The 19,933-nt window shown below is 33.0% G+C and overlaps 1 protein-coding gene across 1 annotated transcript; it reads right to left on the bottom strand.

Moving 5' to 3' along the window:
* Positions 1-6,580: 6,580 nt before the first annotated feature.
* Positions 6,581-8,270, bottom strand: LOC120084055 (protein NRT1/ PTR FAMILY 2.10). Its single transcript, XM_039039957.2, is given in 5 exon segments — positions 6,581-6,769; positions 6,771-7,487; positions 7,658-7,835; positions 7,838-7,894; positions 7,897-8,270. Coding segments are annotated over 5 exon segments (1,389 nt in total). The 5' UTR covers positions 8,216-8,270; the 3' UTR covers positions 6,581-6,651.
* Between the last annotated feature and the right edge of the window lie 11,663 nt (positions 8,271-19,933).

Raw genomic sequence — 19,933 nt, 5'->3', positions numbered from 1 at the left:
GTTTATCTTGTAATTTAGTTACCTATTATATCTCAATATATTTAGGTTCTTTCAGTTTAATTGTGTGGGATCTATTGTATTTTTAGTTAGAAAGAGGACCATTGGAGGTGAGATATTATATTGGTGAATATTTGTTGGGTGGAGGTATCTCTTATTAGGGGTGTTCAAATACCCGATAATCCAAATAATCTGAACTATCCAACCCAAAATATAAGGGTTGGGTTGGGTTAATTTTGTTTTTGGGTTGGGTCGTGGGTTGGCTAGAAAAGATTTTGGGTTGATCCAACCAAACCCGAATTTTATATATATTAATAATAAATATTTTTCTTTGTTTAAAGTTTGATTACTTTGTGAATTTTTAATTTTTTTAAAAAATTGTTATGATATTTATCTTTGTTGAAAGTTTGCAATAAATATCTTAGATATTTGATATTTAACATTTGAATTTTATGAGATTTTTGTTATTAGTCATGTGTTGTATATAAATTTACATAATTTTAATTAAAAAGAAAAAAATAAGTTATAACACGTGTCGGAAATAATGGTTTGACCAAGGTACGTTTTTGTAATTTACCATGCCCCTAGGGTTTCCTACTTGTCTATTTATTTGTGCAATCTTCTTGTATTCAGTGTATCAGAATAATAATAAATCAGTCTTCTATCGTGGTTTTTTCTCTTTGTTCTAGGGTTTTTCATGTAAAAACTCTGTGTTCTTTTTTTTTATTTATTTTTTTTTTTATTTTTTTTATTTTTTTTTTATCATGGTATTAGAGCATGACGACGAAACCTTAGTCGTCACTAGCGAGAATCAACCACAGTCTCCTTCAGCAGCCTCCGTCCGAATCAGTGGAGCCGCGAATGTTGATATTACCACAGCGATACAGGCAACCGTCGAAAGGTATCTCCAAATCGCATTGCCACAACTCCTTCAACCGACAGCTCCAGTCGTCCAGCTGATTCAGACCAGCGCCAAATCTAGACCAGCCAATCGCCGCGGTGCTTCCGTCAATCGACGTCGCTCCAGCCGAATCCTCTTGCCGCTCGCAGCCGACCGGCTTCGGCCAGCAACCAACGCTTCTCCCACTCACAGCTGAGTCCTCCCGATCACAGCCAATCTCTTTGCCCAATAGCCGCTAGTCTTCAGTCAGTTGATCGGTGATGGTTCTCTGCAACTGGGCCGAGGCACCTCCTTTGATCAATGTACTCCAGTCGCGCCTAACAACAGCGGCGCGACTCACGGCCCAAATGAGGTCCAATGTCGATTTACCCATCTTCAGCAGCAGATTGCAGATTTCGAAACAGTTCTTGGCACAAACCCACAAATAGTCCAACTAGAGTTCTCTGCTAACCTACCGATGTATTATAAGAATACGGTAAATTCTTTCCCTGTTTTACCCATAACAAATTTTCTGTCTGGAAACTTTGCAAGGTTTATTATTGGAGAAAAGTTGAATGGCCAGAACTATTTTTCCTGGTCTCAATAAATCAGAATGGCTCTGGAAGGACGTCATAAATTCTGATACTTGATGGGAGAGATACTGAAACCAGGGCCAGGTGACCCTCAAGAATGTATCTGGAAAGGAGAGGATTCTTTGTTGCGATCAATTCTGGTTAACAACATGGAACCCCAGATTGGCAAGTCATTACTTTATGCTGCAACCGCCAAAGAAATTTGGGATGCTGTGCAGAAGTTATATTAAAAAAGACAGAATGCGTATCGCCTGTACACATTATGCAAGCAGGCCCATGAATGTAAATAGGAATCAATGGATGTGACATCCTACTTTAACAAATTATCCCTACTGTGGCAAGAAATGAACTTGTGTCAAGAAATGGTTTGGGATTATTCTTGTGGGGGAGTTCAACACTACAAAATTGAAGAAACTGATAGAGTGTATGACTTCCTAGCTGGGTTGAATTCAAAGTTCGACGCTGCTCGGAGTCGAATATTGGGCCAATATTCTATACCTTCCCTTATGGAGGTGTGTTCGGAGATACGTTTAGAAGAGGACAGATTAAAGGCCATGAATAATCCAGTAATCACATCAACAGATGCTGTTACGTTTGCTACGAAGTCTTCCGAGTCTGACAATGATAAGTAGATAATAGACCCCCTCATGTTTATGAGCACTGTAAAAAGCCCTGGCATACGAAAGATCAATGTTGGAAGCTGCACGGGAGACCTCCAAATAGCAGACGATGTCAGTCATATGACAAATTAAACCTTGGACGTGCTCTTGTGAGTAACTCGACAAGTGGAAACCCTCAGACTTAATCTTCAGCAAATGGTCAAGATAATTCAAGTGCTGTTGGAGTCAGTACTATTGCGCAGTCAGGTATGGTTCAATCCTTTGGCCTTTTTAGTGTTCATGGTAAAAAACCCTGGATTGTTGACTCAGGAGCTACAAATCATTTAACTGTATCATCTGACCAATTTACTTCATACTGTCTGAGTACTGGTAATGAAAGGATTAGAATCGCAGATGAGTCATTTGCTCCTGTTACAGGAAAAGGCCATCTCTCTCCATGTGAGGGTCTAGTATTGCGTGATGTGTTACATGTTCCCAAGATTTCATATAATTTATTATCTGTTAGCAAAATTACAAGAGATCTGAGTTATCAAGCTGTTTTCTCAACCGACTCTGTTTTATTTCAGGATCTGAGCTTGGGGACGACGATTGACACTGCCCGATATGATAAGAGACTCTACTTCCTGCCTGATGATACTTCCTCTAGAGATTGTTATAGGACTAGTTTCATTTCTTTGAATTTTTCTACTTTTGAAAGTGATTTTATGTTATGGTATTTTCGCCTTAGGCATCCCAGTTTTTAGTACATGAAATATTTGTTCCCGCATTTGTTTTGTATATTAATATCTTTTCCTTAAATTGTGATGTGTGTATATGGGCCAAACAGAGTTGTGTCTCTTTTTACTCTCAGCCTTACAAACCATTAAGACCCTTCACTCTTATCCCCAGTGATGTTTGGGGTTCCTCACTAATCACCACCTCTACAGGTAAACGCTGGTTTGTCATCTTTATCGACGACCACACTCGACTTACTTGAGTTTTCCTTCTTACTCATAAGTTCGAGGTGTCATCTATGTTCCAGCAATTCTATGCCACTGTGGAAACCCAGTTTAACATGAAAATTGCAATTCTGTGAAGTGACAATGGGCGTGAGTTTTTTAACAACTCTTTTTGGGATTTCCTTGCTTCCAAGGGAATTGTCCACCAAAGCTCTTGTGCCTACACTCCTCAGTAAAATGGAGTAGCCGAACGAAAAAATTGCCATTTGGTGGAAGTCGCTAGTTCTCTCATGTTGTCCACCTCTCTTCCGTCTTACTTATGTGGGGATGTTATTCTTACTACTGCAGACCTAATTAATCACATGCTTTCTGGTGTTTTAAACTTTCATAATCCTCTTGATTGTTTTAAAGAGTCGTATCCAACCACCCGCCTTATTCCTGATGTGCCACTCCGGGTGTTTGGTTGTATTATCTTTGTTCATACCCACGGTTCAAATCGCACGAAGTTTACCCCTCGTGATCAGAAATGTGTGTTTGTTGGGTATCCTCTCCACCAACGTGGATATAAATTTTACCACCCACCTTCTCGAAAATATTTCGTTTCCATGGATGTTACCTTTCTCGAGGATCGACCGTTCTTTTCTATTAGTCATCTTCAGGGGGAGAATTATAGTGAAAAGATTAATTGGTCCACTTATTCAGTACCCTTAGAGTTGTCTCCTGAACTTGATCCTGTTGAGTCTGTCCTTCCTACCAATCAAGTCCCGTGGATAACATACTAAATGAAGAATCTCAGGAAGGAAACAGTGTCACCTGTCGTTCCTCCAGCTCCGGTTCATGAGTCTGACCCAAAATCAGCTCCAGGTATTTGTATTCCTGCCACTAATGATATTGGTACTTGGGTTGAGACTGATACTTATAGAGTGGGTAAAAATGAAAAAGGTGTCGACGGTGCTGCCAAGGACACCATGGGAGATGTAGAGACAGCTAAAAATAACAGTGCTGAGGAAACGACTTCAGAGAATGAAAGTGGTACTAATGAAGATGAATGTGTGAAAGGTTCTTCAGAAGATGAACCCCTGGAGCAAACAACCGAATATGGTGAAAAACTAGACAAGATGGAGAGCTATGACGTTTCTCTCAATCTTCCCATTGCCCTAAGGAAAGGCACTAGATCCTGTACAAAGCATCCTATGCACAGTTACATGATGTACAGTAACCTGTCACCCGAGTTCTAGGCTCTTACTACCAGTTTAGATATAGTGATGATATTGAGTAGCATACATGTAGTGATGGAGACTCCTGAATGGAAGGCTGTAGTTATGGAAGAAATGAGAGCTCTTGAGAAAACTGGGACATGGGATTAAGTTGTTCTCCCCGAAGGACACAGATGGTTGGATGCAAATGGGTCTTTACCATAAAATACAAGTCTGATGGGACGATTGATAGATACAATGCTAGACTGGTTGCCAAAGGGTTTACTCAGACCTTTGGAATAGACTACTCTGAGACCTTCTCTCCCGTGGCCAAGCTTAATATTGTCCGGGTGCTATTGTTCGTTGTAGTGAACAAAGATTGGCCTTTTCATCAACTGGATGTAAAAAATGTGTTCCTTAATGGGGAACTGGAAGAAGAAGTCTACATGAGTCCTCCCCCCGATTTTGAGAGTCAGTTTAAACACCAGGTTTGTAGACTGAGGAAGTCACTTTATGGGTTGAAACAGCCTCTGAAGGCGTGGTTTGATAGATTCACCACCTTTGTTAAAGCCCAAGAGTATAACTAAGGGCACTTAGACCACACGTTGTTTACAAAGAAGTCAGTTTCAGGGAAGATTGCAGTCCTCATTGTTTATGTTGATGATATTGTTTTATCTGGTGACGATGCTGTTGAAATTATGAGACTTAAAATGAAAATGGCCGAGGAGTTTGAGATTAAAGATTTGAGAAAGTTAAGATATTTCCTCGGGATGGAAGTGGCTCGATCAAAAGAGGGTATTTCAATTTCTCAATGGAAGTACACTCTTGACTTACTCAAAGAGACAGGTATGACTGAGTGTAAACCTATTGACACCCCTATGAAGTATAATGCGAAGTTTAGTAATACATATAGCAGAGTTCCCATCAACAAAGAAAGATACCGTCGAGTAGTTGGGAAATTAATCTACTTATCCCATACTAGACCCGATATATCCTATGTAGTGAGTGTTGTCAGTAAGTTTATGCAAGCCCCCTATGTGGAACATATGACGGTCGTTGAGCGCATTTTATGATATTTGAAGGCAACTTCTGGTAAGGGCTTAAAGTTCAGGAAGTCCGATAAACGCTACATTGAAGCTTACACAGGTTCTGACTGGGCAGGTTATGTGGTTGATAGAAAGTCAATGTCTGGGTATTACACCTTTGTCAGGGGTAATCTGGTTACTTGGAGAAGTAAAAAACAAGAAGTTGTAGCCAAAAGTAGCGCTGAAGTTGAGTACAGAGCCATGAGCTTAGGAATATGTGAAAAGATCTGGTTGAAGAAAGTTTTGTCAGATCTCCATCAAGACAGTGAACTTCTGATGAAACTGTTTTGTGACAATAAAGCAACAACAAGTATTGCAAATAATCTGGTTCAGCATGATAGAACAAAATATGTGGAGGTCGATAGACATTTCATCAAGGAGGGACTGAACAATGGAAGCATATGTATTCCCTATATCCCTTCAAATCAGCAAGTCGCAGATGTCTCATGAAAGGGTTGCTCAGACAAAGCTTTGATTATTGTGTTAGTAAGTTGAGTCTTATTGATATCTACGCCCCAACTTGAGAGGGAGTGTCGACTCTGACCTAGGGGCATTTTTGTAATTTATCATGCCCCTAGGGTTTCCTACTTCTCTATTTATTTGAGCAGTCTTCTTGTATTTAGTGTATCAAAATAATAATAAAAATCAGTCTTCTATCGTGGGTTTTTCTTCTTGTTCTAGGGTTTTCCACGTAAAAACTCCATGTTCTTTCTTCTCTCTTTTTCATCAACCCGAAAATCCAATCCAATCCAACTCAACCTGAATTTTAAGGGTTGGGTTGGAGACTTTATTTGGGTTGCCAACCCAACCGACCGAATTTTCGTGTTGATCCTCAAAACATCCTCAACCAACCCAACCCAACCCATGTACACCCCTATCTGTTATGATAGAAGTGAAAGGAACAAACAAAGAATAAAGAACCAGAAAAAATCTACAGAGATTTACGTGGTTCATTAATAGCGTGTTAGTTACATCCAAGGATAGAGGAAGAGAGCAAATTCAAGGCATTCCAAGAGTATCTTTTTTAAGACATATTTTATGTACATTCACTGGTAAGAATTGAGAGAGATAGAGAGCTCATATATATATATATGTATATAATATGTATATATATATTTTTAAAACCTTTTTTTTTTTGTTGACTGTTGGCTTAGGCCAGATTGATCAAACCATTAGATCAAAGTGGTATACAGAAAGACAAAAAAAAGTTAACAAAGCTGGGTTTTTTTTCAAGAGATTGATCAAATTTAGCTGTTCAAATTGATTAAATATATTTAAAACTTGAAGATTACATTTAAACTAGTTTCACAGCCAAATAAACATTCCTCTCTCTTAAATCACACTAAGGGTTACTTACATCAAGATCCTTGCTACCAAATTCTTTGTACCTATACCACTTTGCACAAACTAAAAAATAAACCAAATTTAAGATTTGCAATCCAGCATCTAGACAGTAGAAATTCTTCAGCCAACCAATCCCACATTGGCACCTCCCTCCTTTGTCTTTCCATGAACAAACTTCCCAAGTAGCTAGATATTGCATACCCAACAAACAAGAAAGACCCTCGAATGCTTATCATGTTCTCTGGAACTTACTTGTAATAGAACTCATTATGAGCAATAGATGTGAAAGCTTCAGAAATGCCTATCAAGATGAACTGAGGTATCAACCACAAACTAGACATTGAAGAAAGGGCACCTCTTCCAAATTCTGTCCCAATTGGTTTTTCAAGAGCTAAATGCCTTCTCCTACTTTCAATAAAAGCAGAGAGAAAAAGGGTTGCAATGTTGAGTACCAAGCCAACACTCATCTTTTGGAGAAGAGTTGTGCCACTTTCTTTTCCGGTGAGTTTACGGAGAGCCAGTATGAGAATTCTGTCATAGATTGGTAGCCAGACGGTGACGCCAATCATTGTAAAGATGTAGAAGGAGGCTGTCGGTATCTTGAAACCAGAAGCGCCTAGACGGCGATTAGATTGGAGAGCTTGAAACACTCCATAAGTTTGATGGACTATGGGGGCAAAGTAAATGATATTGGTAAACCATATAGGAATGATCCTTAGAATGCACTTCAGTTCTTCAACTTGCTGAATGCTGCAAAGCCTCCATGGATGAGCGGCTGATCCATCATGATTGATTTCGTCTTCTTGAGTTATAATTGCAGCCTTGTCAAGGAACCTACCATGAACGAGAGTATCAAATAAGTCAGTTTTTAGAAAAATGAGAAACAAGAAACAAGAAATAGGGAACGGAAACATAATCAAATGAGCCCTAAAAAAACTCGAGCTTGAGTTAGAACTAGAGAGCATAATCTAACCTGAACTTAATTTCAAATGCTTTTTGATTACCTGAACTACTTGCTATGACAAAGCCCGGAATTAATGGAGTTGGTTGGAACATAGTTGAAAAGAGATGCAATTGGTGGTTATTCAGGCAGCTTCAACTTTCGCTTCTTAAATGAAACCACAGCAACATTCACAACATTTATCAAAGGATTGCCAAATGGTTTCACTCTGACATAAATTCAATGAAGAAGAAAAAGCATGAAAAGAACATACAAAATGCAGGAATGGAAAACCCCAAGCCCAGCTGATATCAGATTGGACATAGACAATGGCTGTAAGAGAGATCATTGCTGCGAAAGTGTAGGTAAAATAGTACCAATTGAAGAAACTATTGACTGTTCTTTTGCCTGATTCTGTATTGGGGTTAAATTGGTCTGCTCCAAATGCCAGATTACATGGCCTGATGCCGCCGACTCCAATGACCAGAAATCCGAGTCCGCCGATCAGAAAGGCCATTTGCCATGGCTTTGCTCCGTTGCAGTTGGCGACGTTGATCACCAATTGGCTACATGGTGGTGGATGTAGCATTCGGATTCCAGCCGTTAGTGCCATTGTTGTCATCCCCTGTGCCACAACCGTTATATTATGTCTTATGAGACATGCAGATCTTTGAAAATCTACATCCAACGGTTATTAAGCTATCTCGTTGAATAATTTATCCTAGATATTTAAAACAAAACATCAAAATTGTCTCGACTCTATGGTTCACTTAATGTCAAATTCAATTGAAGGACATTACATAATAAATTCAACCCAAAATAATCCAGAAGTTAACCATATTACTTTAAAGCACCCTATTTGATTCTAATAACAAGATTGATAATAAATGTAGTTATTAAGAACTACCAACCAAAATATACAAATATGAGCAATTAGCTTTAAGAATAAATATTGCAATTAATTTTATGTAATCAACTATAATAACACATTAATTGCAAAAATAAAGTAGTATATGGATAGAGAAATTAACACCAGAAATTTTTATTGTGGTTCGGTCATACTTGACCTACATCTACTTTTCTAAGTGCCTCTTGAGATTTTGAATAAAGATCTCACAACTCTTTTCATGGATTAGAGCCCAACCGCTACACCACTCTTTTTTGCAAATTCAAGAGCAAAGTCAATCCTTTCTATGGATTAAGATCAAACCACTACAACCACTCTTTTTGAGATCAAGAGCAACCCTTACAAAATGTTTGTTAAAATTAAAGCACACATGAGAAACTCTCTAACAGAGTGGATTTACAATTTTTGAGCTCACAACAAATCAATTCTCCTCATACATAAATCTCTCTCAAGAATAAGATGAAAAAGATGAAAACTGAAACTTGAAGAGAGGATTGTAAAAAGATGTGAAATTGTTATTTGATTTTGGAGAAGATGAAGAGTTTAAAAAGAGGTGGATTATGTGAAAATTAAATTCAATTTGAGCCATTAGATGTTGGTAAAAGAAAATTGAATGGTGAAGATTTAACCTCAACTTACAAACAAAATATAATATTAAATTCTTTTTCTTTTTAAATTCATTTTTTTTTAAAATCCAACAAAAAAACAAAAATTGTCCAAAACTAACCGTTAAACACAAACATAGATAATATTAAATTCATTTTCCTTTTAAATTCATTTTCTTTTTAAAAACCAATCCAAAAATCAAAAGCCCACCGTGCGTCATTTCTCCATTACTCCAAATGACACTTTGGTTTACTTTGATGAGAAAAAATTTGCCACGTCATCAATTTGAAATTTTCCAGTTAAATTTGTTTCGGTCATATCTTCATTGTTTAAACTCCGATTTGAGTGATTCAAATTGTGTTGGAACCCTTGTTCCAAGCTCTATAAAGTGGATACTTTAAACAATCAAATTGTTAATAAATAAAAGTAAGTTTGTTATTATCAAAATATTAATTAATTAATTAATCAAAATTAATTAATTTGAGATTAAAGTCCAAAAAGCTAACAATCTCCCCTTTTTATGATGACAAAAAACTCAAGAAAAATGAAATTCAAAGAGGTCTGTGATATAAATTATGTCCAACTTTACCACATGAATAACAAGTAACATTAGGTAAGAATTTCTTTTTAACTAATTGATTTTTTACAATCTTTTTCTCAAAGAAATTCTTTATAGGAGCATTTTTCAATTTAATATGATCTTTAACTCCACAAAAATGACATGTAGGTACAAATTTTAGTTTTCCATGATCTCTATCAGTTTTATGATTAGACACAAATTTAGCAACATTCATGCGATGAGTTTTAGCATGGGAATGTTTAGGCATAAACTTTGACTTTTCAAGGACATTGCTAGCATTTTCATGCTCATTAACAAAATTCTTATTATGAGCACATCTTGATCTAGCATGAAATTGTTTAGGTACAAATTTTGATTTTTCAAGAACATGTCTAGATTTTTCATGCTTTGTCACATATTTAGATTCAACAAATTTAGGTGCAACAAAATTGGGCACATTAGGTAAAACATCTTTAGACATAATAGGGTGGCTTTCACAGAAATAGTGCTCTTAAAAGTAGATGAACATTTTTCATTCATATAACCTAATCCCTTTTTATCATTCAAAGGCTTACTTTTATCTAATTTTTTAGCACCTATAGTCCTTTTTTTATTACTTTCTTTAACACATTCAAGCTCATTTAAAAGATTTGATTCTTTTTCTCTTAGAGTTTTAACAAGTTCTTTTTTATCAAAAACATCTTACGCAAGAAATTTAAAATTTTATCAATAAGAGAAAATTTTTCTTTTTTCTAAATAAATATTGTTAGTTTGTAACTCAGTAATTCTATTTTTCAACAGAGCAATTTCATCAATTAATTATAAAGAGAAAAATCTAAGTTTTTCATTTTCATTCCTCAAATTATTTAAATCAATTTTCATTTCACATGATAAAGATTTAAGTTCATCACTTTTTAAAGAAAGGTAATTCTATCATTCAATACGATTTTCTCATTACAATACTCATCATGCAACAAAGAGTTATTAGCCCTATTTTTTAAATAAGAATTTTCATCTATCAAATATTTATTCTCAAGAGATAATGCTCTATACTTCTTTGATAATTTCATATATTTAGAACCAACATTTTCAAGATCACACTGCATACTTTCAAATGCATCAAATAGTTCATCATAAGAAGGGTTTTATGATTCACCTCATTTTTGTCACTTTCAGGCGTCGTTCTCCGAATGAGCCATTAACCACAATGAGGATCTATCACATTTATCTTTCTCTACTTTATGGATTTTTCCTTGATTTTGAGAGTAATAAATCCCCTTTACACCAAATAAATCATTAGTACTATAAGGAAAATTTTCTACATTATACAATATTATCAAGAAATTTTCAAACATCATATGCATAATCAAAATGTAAGATTTTGTCACATATTTATCTTTCTAATGCACAAAATATGATATTCATAGCTTTGACATTAAAAGGGAGCAAATCATTATTCAATTGCAATTTAGATAAATCATGCTCACAAACATACATAATGTTAAAATTCAAAGTAAACATAAAGGTTATCATTTTGTTTATCCAAATATTGTAATTTCTAATACCATCAAAGAATGGGGTCTGTTAATACCATCAACTTTCACCTTTTAAAGTTTTCATAGCTCTACCAATTAAGATTTTCAAATAATTTTTAAAAGTATTAATAAGAGACTTTATATATCAAAATAATATTTGAAAATGATTTAGGTAAAAGAGCTCCTTGCTCCGATACCAATCATCGGATTAACATATTTTTTGTTAACAAGTAATCTAAACAATAAATTCAATACAAAATATCTGAGAACTTAACAATATTACTTTAAAGCACCCTATTTGATTCTAATAACAAGATTGACAATGAATGTAGAAATTTAAGAACTACCAACCAAAATATACAAATATGAGCAATTGGCTTCAAGAATACAATTAATTTCATGTAATCAACTATAATAACACATTAATTGCAAAATTAAAATAGTATAGGGATAAAGAAATTAACACCGAAAATTTTTATAGCAGTTCGGTTGGACTCAACCTACATCCACTTTCCTTAGTGCCTCATGAGATTTTGAATAAGGATCTTGCAACTCTTTCTACGGATTAAAGCCCAACCGCTACATTGCTCTTTTTACTTACAAAATGTCTCGAAAAATTAGAACACACTTAGAAATTCTCTAAAATAGTGGATTTACAAATTTTGAGCTCACAACAAATCAATCCTCACCATACTTAAACCTCTCTCAAGAATAAGATGAAAAAGATGAAAATTGAAGCTTGTAGAGAGCAACAATTGAGGTTTAATGAAATTATTGGGGATTCTAAAAAGATGTGAAATTGTTATTTAATTTTGGAGAAGATAGTTTAAAAAGAGGTGAGATATGTGAAAACTAAATTCAATTTGGGCTATTAGATGTTGGTAAAAGAAAATTGAATAGTAAAGATTTAACCTCAACTAGCCGTTAGCCATAAACAAAATATAATATTAAATTCTTTTTCTTTTTAAATTAATTTTATTTTTAAAAACTCAACAAAAAAAAAAAAGCAAAAATTGTCCAAAATTAGTTGTTAGACACAAACATAAGATAATATTAAATTCCTTTTCCTCTTAAATCTATTTTCTTTTTAAAAACCATCTAAAAATAAAAAGTCCACCATGTGTTCATCCTCCATTACTTCAAATGACACTTTTCAATTGGTCCACTTTGATGAGAAAAATTTTGCCACGTCATCAACTCGGAATTTTTCCGCTAAGCTTATTTTGACCATAGTTTCTTCGTTTGAACTCCAATTTGAATGATTCAAATTGCGTTGGAATCCTTGTTCCAAGTTCTACACAATGGATACTTTAAAAATACTCAAACTGTTAATAAATAAAAGTAGATTTGTATCATCAAAATATTAATTAATTAATTAATTTGAGATTAAGATCCAAAAAGCCAACATCATTTACAACTATATAGAAGATTAAGATTGTTGTTAACATTATCTTTTATTTCATCTCAAAATATGTAATTGGCATGTTTGGAAATGATTCTGAAATGGTTAAAATCACTTTTGTCATTTTTAAATTCACTCAAAAGCATGTTTTTAATATTCAAAATCAATTTCTATCCATTGAAAACGGTATTCAAAAGTGTAAAATTAAACATTAAATTGATTTTATGTGATTAAAGATGAGTTTCAAAGTGATTTTAAACTGTATAGAATTGATTTTAACAATTTCAAAATCATTCTCAAATATACTCTAAAATCACTTACATAATCAATGTACATAAATGATATTGTAAATGGTGTTACTTTGAATACAATAGTTATCGCCTCAATTTACACTTTATTGTAACAGAAAAACTCTCTAAGGATATTTTTCAAAACTCAAAAGGTAAAAATGAAAATGTCAAAGTTTAGATATATATAATTGATAGAAACTCCAAAATTCAGTGGTATTTTATTTAATTTAACCTTAAAATAAATTATCAATTTAGAAGTTAATCACCCACAAAAATTGGATGTCACCCAAAGTGTGATCTCCATTCATATGCAAAACAGAAAGGCAACTGTGAAAGAAGTGTGAGCCATTTTATGTGCGTCATTGTATATACAAATTACAATAATGATGAGCGTAGACTTCAACCTAACCATTATTTCACAGAATTTATTATAATTAATTAATTAATTCGTATTCACAACCACTTATCCATCTTTCATTGTATCCTATTTGTATAAGTTTTATAGGTATTCTTCATCCTTTTATCTTGACCTACTTCTTATGCTTCAAACTAACTATATATATACACCTTGTTTTACGTGAGATATATAGTTTTGTCTTTTATTACAAAATTATTTAATGAGACCATCACGATAATGATCATTAGATCTAGATTAAAAAATCTATGTCTTTTAACTATTTGTAGTGAAATTTAACTTTGTTTATACATGTCATAATTTATGTGCAACAATAAACTCCTCCATGATATGCAAAAATTATATAGCACTCAAATCAAAGTCTCACAACACTTTTTTTACACTCAGCTTTTCTATTTTTCTCACTATGTTTTTCTAGGCAAAAGCACAATAAATAGCAACAACGGAATCATCTAAAATCACACCTCTCCATAAAAAATGATGGGAAAATGCTATATAGAAAAACATATTTTTAGGACGAAGGCCGAAGTTGACAAAGCAAGAACATATTTTATTCTCCACACCATATTTTACATTACAACAACATAGTATTTATTACGAAATTACATCATAGTTAAAAGTAATCTGGGGACGTTTCACACGAGATAAAAAACGGAGAATTGAGTTGGTAATTATTGTTTGGGGAGTTAAATTATATGGAGAGTTAGATTATTTGTGTTTGAGATATAGAGTTGGATGAATTGGTAATGTCTGTATTTGGGGATGCAGAGTTGAGTTGAGATAGAGTATTTAGTGCAGTTTTTTTTAAAGACAATTTTTTTTTTTTTTTTTTTTTTTTTTTTTTTTTTTTTTAACTTTGCTATTGTTGATTTATTTTCAACTATACACCTACTTTTTTTTAACTATTTTATGAAAAAAAAATTCTAATTTTTTTAAATTTGTAAAACATAACAGATTTTTTTCAACGTATTCATGTACTAAACACAAAATCTTCCATCCATTTTTTGAACACTCAATTACATAGTATATCTTTTTCTTCATTTCTAAACAACAAACATATTCCAAATAGACTATAAGTAAACATAAGTACTTGCACTCAAACATTGACACCCATTAATCTTAAAAATTAGACAACATTTCATATTTTCTCTTTTTGAAAAATATAACAAAAAATGTAATGTGTTTAATTGTAATCACACAACTTGGAGACTTAATTGCGAAACAATATTATGTTTAACACTAAAATACATGTCATATTGTAATAAAATGAACATTCTTCCTTCTATCTGATAATCACTTTTTAATCTTCAATTACTATATATATATATATATATATATATATATATATATATATATATATATATATATATAAAGTCTTGCTAATTTAACATTATTATTAAAAAAAATTAAATATTCTACACATAAAAATTGAAGCAATCAATAATTTAACAGTTTAAGTTTATATAATATGCATCGTCTATGTCAAATGAAACTGTTGGATCGATATGGTAACCCTAGAGGGGGTGAATGTGGTTTAATTAAATTTTTTTCTAAATTAACCCAATTAAACTAATAAATACACTTTTTATAAATAATAAGAAAAATTCAATTTATGCAACAAATAAGATGACAAAAAATGTAATAATTTAATTCTATCAAATTTTAACAAATAAATAAGAACAAACTAAAACATACAATAAATTGCTTAAATTGATTTCAAAAATAAAAAGGAAAGAGTTAGAGAAGAAGACATTGTAATTTTTATAGTGGTTCGGTCAAACTCGACCTACTCCACTCCCCAAGCGCCTCTTGGGAATTTGAATAAAATCTTTTCGACTCTTTCTATGGATTAGAGCCCAATCATTATACCACCGCTCCTTTTACGGGTTCAAGAGTAAACCCAATCCTTTTCACGGTTTAGGATCAAACCGTTACAAATGTTGCAATTTTTGAAGAACACAATACAACCCTCACTAGAGTGGATTTACAAGTTTAAGCCCTCAACAAATTTATCATCACAATACAAAAATACACTCTCAAGAATAAGAAAGGGAACTTAGAGAGAGCAACAATGGAACTTTTGAGTTTTGGAGGATTATGAAATGTAAAATTTGTTGGTTTAAAATTTGGAGAGGAAGATGGTTTATATAGAGATGGAAAAATTTTTAGAAACCACAATTAATTTGGATCATTGGATTTTGGAAAAGAAAAATCAATGGTGGAGATTTTAAACTATACAAGTCATTAGATACAAATAAAATATAATATTAAATTCATTTTCTTTTGAAATTCATTTTCTTTTTAAAATTAATCCAAAAAAATAAAAAAAACATACCATGTGTCAAAAACTAGCCGTTAGACACAAACATAAAATAATATTAAATTCATTTTCCTTTTAATTCATTTTCTTTTTAAATTCATTCTTTTTAAAGTCAATCCAAAAATAAAAAAACATATCATGTGTAAAAAACTAGCCGTTAGACACAAACATAAAATAATATTAAATTTATTTTCCTTTTAATTCATTTTCTTTTTAAATTCATTCTTTTTAAAGTCAATCAAAAAATAAAAATATATACCATGTGTAAAAAACTAGCCGTAAGACACAAACATAAATTAATATTAAATTTATTTTCCTTTTAATTTATTTTTTTTAAATTCATTCTTTTTAAATTTTAAATCAATCCAAAAATCAAAAGTTCATCATGTGTTAATCTCTTAATGATCCACCATTCAACCAATATGCTGTCACATGTCTACATGCAAATGGTCTGGTTATATCACGTTATCCACCATAGTATTTTCTTTATAGATTTGTTTCGGTCAAATCGTCTTCGTTTTAGCTCCGATTTGAGTGATTCAAGAGGGATTGCTGTTTTATCCTACTGAAGCGAACATTATGAAAGTTGAGGTGTTAGAATCGTTGTTCCGAGCTCTACGCTATGGACATATTAAAACACTAAAATTTTTCGTAATTAAAAATTGAGTTTGTTATCATCAAAACATTGATTGATTAATTAATTAAAATTAATTAATTTGATATTAAGGGCCCAAAAGCCAACATAAATTGTATGTAGAATATTTACCCTTCATTTCATAATAATGTTGAGAATGTGATAGTATAGTAAAGTTACATTCTTTTGAACATCACAAAATCATATCGAACGGTCGAACATGTGCCCGTTCCAAAAAAAAAAAAATCACAAAACATATATTTTTGGATTGAAATATTAGGTGGTCAATCTAAAGGGTCCGAGAAAGTAAGCGGATGCAATACCGTTTTCATGCCTCTTCCGATACAATAAGGAAGATATCTGTCTTTTTTATGTCTATACCAATGATATCAATTAGATTGAATCTATCATCCTCAGTCAGCCTCTCAATACCAAATATAGCGTCAACTACCTCCTTTCGACCTCCGAATTCCATCTCGTACTTCTCCATTTCCCACGTAACGAGTCTGCCCATGTGTGCTGATTATATATCAACAGTTAATCGCATGATGTTGATCATTTCATTCTAGAATGTTAGCCATTTCTTTTTACTCCCTCTGGATGGCTCGACTGATACACTTGTCCTGCTTGAGGAGATATCTGGTGCACCTGCTCTTCCCGTGGACATATCTACGTGATCTTCTTCCATTGCATCCTCAAACAAATGGATTTGTTTATTATCTGGGTTAGGATATTTCCGTGATCCTAGCTAAATCTTGTCCTCTATTTTTCAGAACAAATTTGGCACCACCACCATTGGGGGCTCTCAAGAATGTCCAGTTGCCCTGTCCTTCCCAAATACATTTGATAATTCATCATAATAGGGAAATGACTAGTTCCACAATCCCTTCGCATTGAGATGTCTCTGCGTTAGTACATGGAAGCAATATTATAATTTATACGAAAATAAGTATGGCGTATATTATTTAATTTTTTTTATCTTACCCAAACCCAGAGGTTAAAGATCTCCATATCCACCTGAACGCTCTTGAACTCCTTGTTCCATCTAAACCCTGATTAATTTAACGTATCTGATACTATCATGTATTATTTCTTTAAACTCCCAACCTTGCATTCGATGGTGTCTTGGTTTAGCCCACACCCCGGCAACTTGTCCTCCATCATTCGCTCTAAGTGCTATAGATATCCTGGTCGAAACATTCCATTGTTGGACTACACTCCACCAGAGAGACTGGGGCATTCACCAACCCAGCATCCTCGACTTTCATCCATGTGTGTTTCGATTTTTTTCCATCATCTACTATTCTGATGCATGCATGTATATGTGGTAAAGACATTATTCAAAATTAAATAACTTTGTGCCCCATTATAAAAAGAAAAAAAAACCATGAAGTTACATAGTTGAATTAAACATGTTCACGACATAAATGAACTATGTAAATATCGTTCAATAAGTAGATAAGATGTTCAAATATTTTTTTATCAGAAACACAAACATGATTGTGCCACTAAGAAAACATTTCATCAGTCAAATCATCTCTAAATTGGGTTCATTTGTTTGATATCTTAATGAATTCAATATTCTCCTCCTCGTAACAATAGATGCAGAATTCTCGTCCATAAACTCATCATGTAAAGCACCTATCTCCATCTTTCTTATGATTAGGTTGTGAATTAGGCAATACGCAACTACCATTTAACATTGGACCCGTGTACAAGGATTTGCTCCTAAGAATTTTCAACATTTCTTGTTGAAGAATACTTTTGTTGGGATGTATGCCCTAAAACCTTGTAGTTATATGTTATTTAAATCAATGGTTGATTAGTTTTGTATGCAACAATCCATTAAAGAAAGACCTAAGGTTATTTTATGTAACTTAAATATGTATGTAGTTGACATATAGGTGGATCATGTTTAAGTAATAACCTAAAAGGTCTATAGTATATAGATAAGGTTGGGTGTCTTATCCTGGCAACATTACTCATATGACCCACTTTGTAATTGTTACAATTATTGTAAAGTGTTGCAAATGATCTGATCCTAATCATTCATGTGGAGAAATATGAATGAGGGTATCCTATATAAAAGTTTTTTATAAGACTAGACTAGGATGACTATAGGTGACTTGACCTTTATCCTGAGTGAATCGTGAACTTCTGCCTATGAGGGTGGTTTTTTTATCTGCATAGGTGAGAGTGACCAAATTCGTGAACTTAATATGCCTACTATTTTGGGGTTCATTTGATTGAGAAGCTAGGAACACAACTACACAAGAAGAAATACACTCCTTCCCGATTGTTGAGGCAAGTAGATAAGTTGCTCCCTTAGGGGCTGATTCCAGAGCTTGAACAATGAGACACCTCACTCTCCGTCTAATGAACAATTAGTTATAGTCCACTGTAACTGAACCTCTCCTAGCCCAATAGAGGTTCAGTTACAGTTGGACTATAACTAATTGTTCATTAGATGGATCAACGGTACTTAAGAAGTTAGATGTAACTACAAGGGTAAAACGATAATTTTGACTTAGCTGTACTTAAGAGTAATTTATGGAGGGTCAACATATCATTAATTGGTTATATCCAATAGACACAAAAATACATCTATAATGCAAATAGTGCAGCTGTCGATCTTTAGTAGAGTGACCGACAGTTAATGAAGGCTGATTAATTTAATTAAAGAGTTTAATTAATTTATCAAGTATCATTGGAGCTTCAATCTATAGATCCATAAGGTCCCCTTGTTAGCTCAATAAGGACTAATGAGAATCATATTATTTTTTGTTTTAATTTGAATTATTCAAATTAATTAAAGGGAATTAATTGTATAAGATACAATTAATATGGTGTATGTTGATCCATTATAAAGTATAATGTACAGTTTTATGAGAGAGATAAGTAGTTGAATATGATTCAAACATTTATTATACGAATGAGATTCATATAAAAATTATATGTTAAAGTTAATGTGAATATGATTCATATTAAATCTATATAGTTTTATGAGAGAAATAAATATTTGAATATGATTCAAATATAAATTATATGAATGTGATTCATATACAAATTATAGGTTAAAATTAATATGAATATGATTCATATTAATACTTTAGGTTTTATGAGAGATCATAAATTATAGGTTATATTATATGTGCTATAGTATAAACTATAGTTTATAGGTTATATTTAATATAACCTATAGTTTAATATGCATATATATTAAATTCAAATTTTGAATTTGAATTCATATTAGTAACTTCCTTTGGGAGTTATCTTCTCAAATTAATTAAAATGAAAAAGGGAGTTATCTTGGGAAGGTAAGTGTATGTGAAAAAATAGTTTTTCAGAGATGCCATCATCTTCTTCATCCCTCTTCTTCTTAGAGATGTCCACGGGGCGCGGCGGGGATGGGGAAGGCTTCCCCGCTCCCCTATTTTATTCCCCGTCCTCGCGAAATTTTTCGTGTGGATCAGAGCAAGGATTCTGGAGAATTCACGGGGATCAGGTTCCCCGCAGGGAAAATTTCCTCGTTTGTTTTTTTTGATATATTCATTTTTAGCAATTTTATTTATTCTCAACCAGATAAAATTATATATATTAAATGAGTTATTTTCAATAAATTTTTCATTCAAAGAAAGTAGTATAAAAATGATACTATTATACGTGTAAAAA

This window comes from Benincasa hispida, chromosome 8 (assembly GCF_027475165.1).
Source record: "Benincasa hispida cultivar pf3 chromosome 8, pf3_genome.v1.1, whole genome shotgun sequence".
Lineage (NCBI taxonomy): Eukaryota > Viridiplantae > Streptophyta > Magnoliopsida > Cucurbitales > Cucurbitaceae > Benincasa > Benincasa hispida.
The sequence above is the reverse complement of the archived record's forward strand: the minus strand, read 5'-3'. Positions and strand labels throughout refer to the sequence as shown.